General features: G+C 68.3%; 3 protein-coding genes across 4 annotated transcripts in view; 2 read left to right on the forward strand and 1 right to left on the reverse strand.

Annotated features, from left to right (window-relative positions):
• The window catches only part of LOC110404514 (breast cancer anti-estrogen resistance protein 1-like), a 2,807-nt gene extending 2,517 nt beyond the window's left edge, over nt 1-290 (forward strand). Inside the window, exon 3 of the mRNA XM_021408882.1 lies at nt 156-290. Coding sequence (XP_021264557.1) covers nt 156-290 — 135 coding nt within the window. The remainder of the gene's footprint in view (nt 1-155) is intronic.
• On the forward strand, nt 253-2,014 carry CTRB1 (chymotrypsinogen B1). The gene is made up of 7 exons (XM_021408679.1): nt 253-366; nt 484-587; nt 688-767; nt 847-925; nt 1,331-1,511; nt 1,597-1,730; nt 1,826-2,014. The coding sequence occupies exons 1-7, from the start codon at nt 297-299 to the stop codon at nt 1,985-1,987; spliced, it is 810 nt and encodes a 269-aa protein (XP_021264354.1). The 5' UTR covers nt 253-296; the 3' UTR covers nt 1,988-2,014.
• Nucleotides 3,494-8,651, reverse strand: BCAR1 (BCAR1, Cas family scaffolding protein). 2 transcript variants are annotated; one of them, XM_021408760.1, is made up of 6 exons: nt 7,596-8,651; nt 6,840-6,989; nt 6,548-6,655; nt 5,143-6,291; nt 4,863-4,952; nt 3,494-4,621 (listed from the first exon to the last, which is right to left on the reverse strand). In XM_021408760.1, exons 1-6 carry the CDS (start codon nt 8,322-8,324, stop codon nt 4,106-4,108), a joined length of 2,742 nt encoding a protein of 913 aa, XP_021264435.1. In that variant the 5' UTR covers nt 8,325-8,651; the 3' UTR covers nt 3,494-4,105. The 2 variants fall into 2 exon arrangements, with proteins under 2 accessions (XP_021264435.1, XP_021264436.1); XM_021408761.1 differs by having other exon boundaries at nt 6,548-6,652; nt 7,596-8,648.

Consider the following 8,795-nt stretch of genomic DNA (forward strand, 5'->3'; position numbering starts at 1 on the left):
GGCAGTCCCTCAGAGCCCTGAGCAGCATCCCAAGGTAGACAAGGCCAGCTCACACTCAGCTGGCGCCCAGCAGCACAGTGCCCACAGGGGACGTTCCCAGGAAGGCCGCCTGGCAGCGGCTGGTCCCCATCCCAGCGGTCTGGGGCTGTTCCCAGGGGCGGGCGATGGCCGTGGTGCCAGGTGCCGGCCCCACACGGTGCCGCGCTATCTCTGGAGGTCACGGCACAAGGCCAGCGTGGGGCCGCGGCCATAAGAAGCGGCGTGCCCCGTGCCCCGCCTGTCCCCTGTGAGCGGCAATGGCTCTGCTGTGGCTGCTGGGCTGCCTGGCGCTGGCGGGCTCTGCCCGTGCCGCCAACTCTTTGCCGAGTGCGTGGGACAGGGCACGGAGCGGGGGAGGGCGCGGGGCTGGGTTTGGGGTGCAGGGCTGGGTTTGGGGCGCGGGGCTGAGGTGACCGAGGTCCCGCGGTTGTCCCCGTCCCGCAGGCTGCGGCGTGCCCGCCATCACACCCGTCATCCGCGGCTACAACCGCATCGTCAACGGGGAGCCGGCCGTGCCCGGGTCCTGGCCCTGGCAGGTGTCCCTGCAGGTGAGCGCCCGCCGCGGGGCAGGGGCCGTGGATGGGGCTGGGGCCGGGGCCGGGGCCGGGGCCGGGCCATTCTGGGGCTGACAGCCGCTCTCGCCGGCAGCGCTACGGCAACTTCCACTTCTGCGGCGGGTCGCTGATCAGCGAGCAATGGGTGGTCACCGCCGCCCACTGCGGGGTCAAGTAAGTGCAGGGCAGTCGCGGGGCGGACGCGGTAGCGGGGGTGTCCCCGTGCCCGGGGCTCAGCGCCTGCCCTGCCCAGGACCACCGACACCGTGGTGCTGGGCGAGTACGACCAGGAGACACCCTCCAGTGACGTGCAGAGGTTGAGCATCGCCAAGGTACTGCCGGCGCGGGGCCGCGTGCCTGCGGGTGCCGTGCTCGGTGCCGGGAGCGCTGCGGGGCTGGGTGCCCCTCGTCCCTCCCCGTTCCCCTTTGTATCGGGGCTCGCATCCCCACGGCGTCCTTCTTTGTGGTGCTGGGTCCCTCCGGTCCCGTGGTACTCGCGTTTGGGTCCCGGCGTCGTCCCCGGCGCCCCAGGGATGGAGCTCTGCCCACCGGGCCCCCCGCGGTCCCCGTGCTGATGGGATCCCTGCCTGGGTTTTGGGGTCCCCCCCCGGCCCTGGGGCGGCTCCGACCGCCGCCGGTCCCAAGGTCGGCGCCTGCCCCACGCGTCCCCACGCGTCCCCCCGGCGCGCAGTGCCCCACTTGGGGTGCGGGCGCTGGCAGTGCTGCCGCTGCCGCAGGTCTTCCGGAACCCCAAGTACAGCGCGCTGACCATCCGCAACGACATCACGCTGATCAAGCTGGCCACCCCGGCGCAGCTGAACGCCCGCGTGGCGCCCGTCTGCCTGCCCCAGCCCACCGACGACTTCCCCGGGGGCCTGACCTGCGTCACCACGGGCTGGGGGCTCACCAACGCCAACGGTACCGCAGCCCCGGCCCCGGCCCCGGCCTTACCCCCGGCCCAGGGCTGAGCCGGCGCTCACTCGCGTCCCCCGCTCGCTGACAGATGAGAACACGCCGGCCATCCTGCAGCAGGCGGCCCTTCCCCTGCTCACCAACGCGCAGTGCAAGCAGTACTGGGGGTTCCGCATCTACGACGTGATGGTGTGCGCCGGGGCTGACGGAGCCTCCTCCTGCATGGTGGGTGCCCCTGAGCCCAAAGCACAGCCCCCGAGCCCCCGACCCCTCGCGGCCCCCCCGGCTCCGTACCCGCATCCTCACCCCGCCGCCCGCAGGGTGACTCCGGGGGCCCGCTGGTGTGCCAGAAGGACGGCGCCTGGACGCTGGTGGGCATCGTCTCGTGGGGCAGCAGCACCTGTTCCACCTCTACACCCGGTGTCTATGCTCGCGTCACCGAGCTCCGCGAATGGATCGACTCCGTGGTGGCGGCCAACTGAGCCCCCAAATAAAGCTTTGTTCTTCCAGCGTGTCTTCGTTTTTGGGCTGCCAGGCGAGCAGCACTGCACTCCAGGCTCCATGCACAGGGCAAGGCTGCTGGCACGGGGTGGTGCTGGTGGCACAGGGACACGTGTGCAGGACAGCGGGGCAGGCAGCGAGCAGCGCGGTGCCGAGCAGCGCCTGGAGCCACCTTAACACCCAGCGGGAGGGGACAGCGGGGACGCGGGGCCAGGCCGACAGGGCCTGCAGCAGCTCCTGGCCGCGCTGCTGCGTGTATTGGGGACGCGGGGAATGTGAGGCTGCAGCCAGGGGGGTGGGACAAAAGGGTTCAGTGGGTCAGTGAGGGGCCCAGGGTTAGGGTAAGGGTTAGAGGCTGCAGCCAGGGGGGTGGGACAAAAGGGTTCAGTGGGTCAGTGAGGGGCCCAGGGGGGTCGGTGAGGGGTCCCATGGGTTCCCAGCCCCAGGGGTGCCATGCCCTGGTGGTGCTGCCGGCCCTGGGGCACACTGGGTCCCCTCGCCTCATTGCAGACCCTGTGCAGATGCCTCGCTGTGCTGCATGGCGGCCACGGGCGCTTCCATCACCAACAGAACCGTACAGCGGCGGGCTGGGATGCGATGGAACAGGAATGAGATGGGGATGGTTAGACAGGGCCTGGGTGGAGGTAGGACAGGGATGGGCAAAGGGATGGGCAAGGACTGGGCAGGGACAGGGATGGGACACAGATGGATGGACATGAGGACAGCGGATGGGATGGGGACACAGCCAGGATAGCCCCATGGACCTCCCCACCACCTTTCCTCCTGTCAGAGCTCCTGGATGAGGTGATGGTGGGTGCCTGCAGCCGCTACAGCTGGCTGGAGCTGCCGGAGGAGCACGGCTCCCAGCCCGCCCTGGCCGAGCAGCAGGAGATGGGTAGGGACAGGGATGGGCAGGATGGGGCCACAGGGGTGGTGTGGACCCCATGGTGGGGGATGCAGCGGAGTCCTGGTTGAGGACGGTGACCAGCACTTGGGCACTGGGTGAACAGGAACAGGGCTGGGGGTCACCGTGGGAGCCGAGGCAGGGGACGCAGGAATAGGACGGGGGGGGGTGCACAGGGCCAGGGCTGTCCTGTGCACAATGGGGTACTACAGCAAGCCCTGGGTGCCCACAGCTGGGCTCCGGGTGCCTGTGGCTCAGGGCTACCACGGCCCCCACCACCCTGGCACTGCCACCCACTGCACAGCAGCTGTGTTGCGGCCTAGGTGTAGGTGCCAGAGCAGCACAGCAGAGGAGTGTGGGTGGCTCTGGGCCATGCAGCACCGTGCCTTCACTGCTGCTTGTGCCCACAGCCAGCGCCACATCCTGTTCCATGTCAAGACGCTGTGAGCAACCCGATGTTGCCACTTTGCCATTAAGCACATGGCACCCAGCCACGCCCCAGCACAGCAGCTTTCTGGGGACAGGACACCCCAGCCCTTCCCACAGGGTGCTCGCTCCCAGCACCACACACACACAGCCAGGCGGATTTCTAGGCAAATCTTTATGCTGCTGTGGGACCAGGGGGCTGAGTTTTGGGGGCGGCTGCAACTCCACAGCTCCGGGAACCAGAGGAAGCTTCCCCAGTGTTCAGAAGGCACCAATGTCGGTTTGCATTTCAGTTACAGCCGGTACAGCAAAACCAAGACTTGAAATGCAAAGGTTCAAGCCCCTCCTGCCCCCTGGCTGCCCCTCACCCCTTCCCCCATTGCTCAGGGACACGATGTACATCCCTGGCCAGGTGCTGGCGTGCAGGGGACAGCACCCTTTCTCTCCCTGCCGCTGCTCCTTGGTTTGGGCTGTCTGTGCTGCACTGCTACAACAGCAGGCCAACGCGCCAACAGAGCCCCCAGCATCGCCCAAGAGCACCAGGGCAGCCCCACTGCCAGCCCCATCTCATCCGAGGCAGAGGGACGAGCACAACAGGGAGAGACTGAGTCCCTGGCACTGCGGGCATGGCTCTGAAACCAAAGTCGAGAGGAAGAGGAGGGGGGGGGGGGGGGGATGATGGTCGCAGCCCCTCGCCCCTGAGCGAGTCTATGTACAGGTCTGTTATGCCAGGCAGAGGGCTGCAGGAGGGGGCAGCGGCACAGGGCCATCACATGGCCGCCAGCTGGCCCAGCACCATCCTGAACTGCTGCGTGCTGTTGGCGAGGTCCTTGACGCGCTCCACCATGTCCTTGGAGGCGGCGGGCGACGGGTAGTGCAGCGCGGCCGCCTTGGTGCTCACCACGATCTCCTTGAGCATCTCGCACAGGAGGTTGCTGTAGTGCGTCACCTTGTGCCGCACGTCCTGCGCCTTGGCCTGGCGGGACAGCGTGTCGCCGATGAAGACGAGCTTGTGGGCGCTGAGGATGATGAACTTGCTGTGGGCCACGAAGATTTTCGGGGGCTGGTTGGTGCTGACGGCGGTGAAGAAGGCGTCGATGGCGTTGGTGAGCGTGGTGAGGTTGGCCTCGCACTGCTCCAGGTAGAAGAGGAGCAGCTGGCGGTCGGCCGCACACAGGGCCCCCCCGCCCCGCGCGGGGCCATAGTGCTGGGGAGGGCTCCAGTTGGACAGGTCGTTGTCGATGGGGCGCGTCACCTCCTGCTCCAGCCGCTCAAACTGCTTCAGCTGTGGGGAGAGACGGGTGTGAGGACGGGCAGGATGGCCACCGAGCCCCACGACAACAGCTGTGCCCCTGGGGATGCCGCACGGGACAGAGCCCCGATCCTCTTTGGCATCAGAGAAGAGCCAGACACTGCTGCACGGAGCCGTGGGGGACTCATGGCCGTGAGCACACAGGAGCCCAACCCCGCTGCCCTCCCCAGCCTGGGGTCCCTGCTGAGCTGTGCCCACCCCCCAGCCCCATTACCTGCTGGTGCTCCAGCTGGTCCTTGCTCTGCCGAATGATGTTGCCTTTCTCCAGAAGCTCCTTCTGCGTCTTCTCAAATTCCTCCTTGCCCTGAAGGGAAGGAAGGGGCGTGAGAAGGGGGCAGACCACAAACCCTGCCGGGATTGAGCTCCCCCAGCCCCGCACCAGGACACCCTGTTCCCACAGCTGCAGCAGGAGGGGGAAAACAAGACCCGGGTGAGGAGACACAAAGCCCATCCACGGCACCCAGTGCTGCAGGGTGCCCCCAGCCCGCGCCCACCTGGAGGTGCACGTAGTCGTAGTCCTCCATCCAGCCGCTCTCATGGTTCTCGTAGGGGCCCTCGGGCGATTCCTGTGCCAGCAGCTTGGGTGGGGAGGGCAGGGGCCGCGACTGGATGCTGCTGGCCTTGTCAGAGGGGTGCGCGGGCCCGTGGCCGTTGCCCTCGGGCGCCGGCTTTGTCCGTTTGAAGAGGAGAGAAGCGTTGCCATGCAGGAAGGAGGCCAGCTGCTTGGTGTCATCGGGCACGCCGCGCGAGTACATGACGAAGAGCTCCAAGTCATCCGTGCCCGGCTTGCCGGCCACCAAGGCGTTAGGGGCCCAGTGGCACGCATCCAGCGCTTGGCTGTGCCGCCCCAGGGCCTGGTAGACCTCCTCCATCTTCTGCAGCTGCTTGCTGAGCTTGGCGTAGAGCGAGCGGTCCGAGGCCTGGGCGGCGTTGCCCACCGCCCCCCGGGCGAACTCCAGCAGCTCCCGCAGGGCCGTCTGCACGCCCTCGGCCGCCCCGTGGATGCTGGCAGCGTTGGCCTCCATGTGCTCGGGGCTGCGCCAGTTGCTGCTGATGAAGGACATGAGGCAGGAGACGGCGCTGCCGACGCCGAGCTGGAGCTTGGCCAGCATCTCCATGGCAGAGTCCAAGTCCAGGGAGAACTCCTTGCCGGCCCCTTTGGCCGGCTCCTTCACGGGCACCGTGTCCAGCGAGGAGGTGGAGACGTTGCTGCGGGTGCTGCCCGTGCTGGAGGCCGAGAGACGCTTGGTGTCAGCCGCCTTGGCCTCGCGGTCCACCTGCGGCGGGACATCGTAGATGTACTCACCCTCTGTGTCCACCGAGCCCTTGCCGGGGGCGTGCAGGTCCCGCGGCACGTCGTACACCTCCTGCGAGGGGAAGGCTGACCCCCCCAGCTTCTTGAGGCTGGGGGGCACGTCATAGATCTCGTGGGACAGCGAGGGCTCGGGGGCAGCTTTCCCGGCCGCTGGCGGCACGTCGTAGACGTCCTCCGGCAGGTAGGGCTCCTGCTGCGCGAGGACCGGGGGGTGGCGGGAGGGCTCGAAGGCTTTCTGCTTGGCGAAGGCGGGGGGCACGTCGTACGTCTCCTCCCGCACGGGGCCGTCTGGCACGTCCTTGCTGACAGAAGGTGGCACATCGTATACCTGCAAGGGCACCACAAAGCAGCGTCAGCGCAGCTGGAGCCATGGGTGTGCACCAGCCCCACTCCTATGCGCCTGCCGCGTGGCAGGGAGGCAGAGACGCGCGTGTGCCCGAGGGTCTGGCTGCTCCCTGGTGCACGTAAGCGCTGGCTCTGGGCATGCCACGGGGACGCAGTAGGAGACGTGCACGCCATAGCCCAGCAGCACCCCTGCCCTCGCGTGTCCCCTTTGGTGCAGAAGGTTTCCCCACAGCACTTACGGTTTGGTGCAGGTTCTTCTCCACGCTGGGGGGGACATCATAGATCTCCTGCCCCGGGTCCTGCCCGTTGGGACCCTTGACCGCCATAGGGGGGGTGTCATAGACCTGCTGGGGGGGGGACAGGACAGGACGGTTTGTCAGGGGCAGCACAGGGACCTCGGGACAGGAGAGCAGTCCCAGCACCCGCGAAGTGGGGACCCCAGCTCAGCCTAGCGCTGGATGCCACGTCCCCGCAGTGTGTCACCCCGCTGCCACCCCACTGCCCCGCAGGCAGCCCCACCTCCCGGCTGACCTGGCTGGGTAGCGCACCGCGCACGGGCGGCACGTCGTAGATCTCCTGGGAGCCCGAGGAGAGGAGGTGGCGGGGAAAATCATATTCATCCTGCTCGCCCTTGGGGGAGTCGTAGACGTACACCTGCCCCACGCGGGTGGGCAGCAAGACCTAGGAGAGAGGGGAAAGGCTGAGCTCGGAGCATCCCCTTGCTCCTGCCCTCTCCGAGCCCATCCCGGTGCCAGATGCGGAACGGAGCGGTGAGACCACCGGGCAGCGCGTGCCCACGCGAGGGCGCTCCCCGGCCAGCCGTGCCGCTGTCACCGTGCTCTTTGCGGTGACGCCGGAGGGACGGAGATGAGATCACCAGTTATTTATAGCAGCGAGCCTCGGCTAGAGACAAAGCCCAGCCGGCACGGCCGCCCTGAGCGAGTGAGAATGGTGACCTGGGGATTAATTTGGGCACCGAGGGACACGCCAATGCCCGGAGGACGTGGCCAGATCCCTGCCCGCATCTCGTTGCAATGTGGCACGCGGCAGCCACAGGAGGCCGTGGGACGCTCCCAGGCAATGGGGTGCCCTGAGCACGAGGCATGCCGTTTGGTGGCCCTTTTTGCCTGCTGGATCGGAGCCGTCTTCCAGGAGAGCACAGCACGGCACAGCCAAAAGCGCCTCACTCCCCTCCCCTCCTCCATAAGCCCACACCACAGACCGGAGCCCGAGAAACTCCCAGCCCCACAGCACCCACCCACCACCGCACCCGGACCCCCATCCTACCTTTCCCGAGGGTTTGTGCCCTTCCCAGCTCCTCGCGTCCAAAGACGGGGGCACCTGGTAGATGTCTTGAGCCTGAGCCACCGAGGGAGGAACCTGGTATATATCCTGGGGGGGGCTGGCAGAGCCCACAGGGTACGCGTCCGCCGCTTGGCTCAGGGACGGGGGCACCTGGTAGATCTCCTGCCCGGCGCTGGGGAAGCCGTGGGGCGGCGTCTGCTTTGGGTAGGCGGGAGGCTGCTTGGCCGGAGCCGGGGGAAACTGTCCGGTGGGCGCAGAGCCCGAGAAGAGGCCCTGCTGCCCCTTGCCGGGGACCGGCATCAGGTAGACATTGTCCCCTTGGGGCACGTAGGAAGGGTGCATGGGGGTGTACTGCGAGGCGGGCGACAGCGGGGTGTACCCCCCTTGGTGGTGGTACGGCAACGTGGGCTGCGGTACCGGCGGCACCTGGCCCTGCCCCGGCCCGGCCGCTTGCTGCTGCTGCTGCTGCTGCTGCTTCTTGTCGTACATGCCCACCAGGATCTTGAGGCGGTTCCCCGGCACGATGCCTTGGCGGCCGTGCAGCGAGCAGAGCCACCAGCCGTCCAGGCCCTGCGTGTTGCGCTCCAGCACCGTCATGATGTCGCCTTTGCGGAAGGAGAGCTCGTCCGGAGACTCGGCCACATTGTCGTACAGCGCCTTGGCCAGCACGTTCTGCAAGAGAGCCCCGAGCCGGGGCAGGTCGGGAGTCATCCCGGATCGCCGCACCGCCCCTCGGGAGGACGAGGGCTGCCCGGTACCCGACGCCGCGACGCGGCCCCAACGCTCTTCCTCCTCGCCGCGGCTCAACCCATCCTTCCCGGAGGTGGTGCCGGGAAGGGGCCGGATCCCCGCGCCTCCCGGTTTCGGGGACCTCCTCTGCCTTTCCCTCCCCTTCCCGCCGGGGAGGAAGTGCCATGGAGGTGACTCAGCCCGCACGGAGAATTCCCCCCCGGCCGCCGGGCGGGCAGAGGGCACGCAGCAGGCGGAGCGCTGCCGGCCGCGGTGTGTGCGTGTGCCCGCTGCGTGTGTGCGCGTGTGCGTGCGTGTGTGCCCGCTGCCGGCCCCCTCCCGCCGGCGATGCCGCGGTGCCCCGCGCTGTGCTCCCGCCCTCGGTGCCCTCCTGCCGCCGTGCTCCCAGCGGGCCGGGCGCGGGGAGGGAAGGCGTGCCCGCGGTGCCGGCAG

The sequence above is a fragment of the Numida meleagris genome, chromosome 10, assembly GCF_002078875.1.
Source record: "Numida meleagris isolate 19003 breed g44 Domestic line chromosome 10, NumMel1.0, whole genome shotgun sequence".
NCBI lineage: Eukaryota > Metazoa > Chordata > Aves > Galliformes > Numididae > Numida > Numida meleagris.

Excerpts from the sequence above, each read along its gene's own strand:
- CTRB1 (XM_021408679.1), top strand. The coding sequence starts at position 297 with ATGGCTCTGCTGTGGCTGCTGGGCTGCCTGGCGCTGGCGGGCTCTGCC. Across the intron at positions 588-687 it reads CCTGGCAGGTGTCCCTGCAG|CGCTACGGCAACTTCCACTT; the intron begins GTGAGCGCCCGC and ends TCTCGCCGGCAG. Across the intron at positions 926-1,330 it reads AGAGGTTGAGCATCGCCAAG|GTCTTCCGGAACCCCAAGTA; the intron begins GTACTGCCGGCG and ends CCGCTGCCGCAG.
- BCAR1 (XM_021408760.1), bottom strand. The coding sequence starts at position 8,324 with ATGACTCCCGACCTGCCCCGGCTCGGGGCTCTCTTGCAGAACGTGCTG. Across the intron at positions 6,656-6,839 it reads GCGGTGCGCTACCCAGCCAG|CAGGTCTATGACACCCCCCC; the intron begins GTCAGCCGGGAG and ends TCCCCCCCCCAG. Across the intron at positions 4,622-4,862 it reads ACCAGCTGGAGCACCAGCAG|CTGAAGCAGTTTGAGCGGCT; the intron begins GTAATGGGGCTG and ends CTCTCCCCACAG.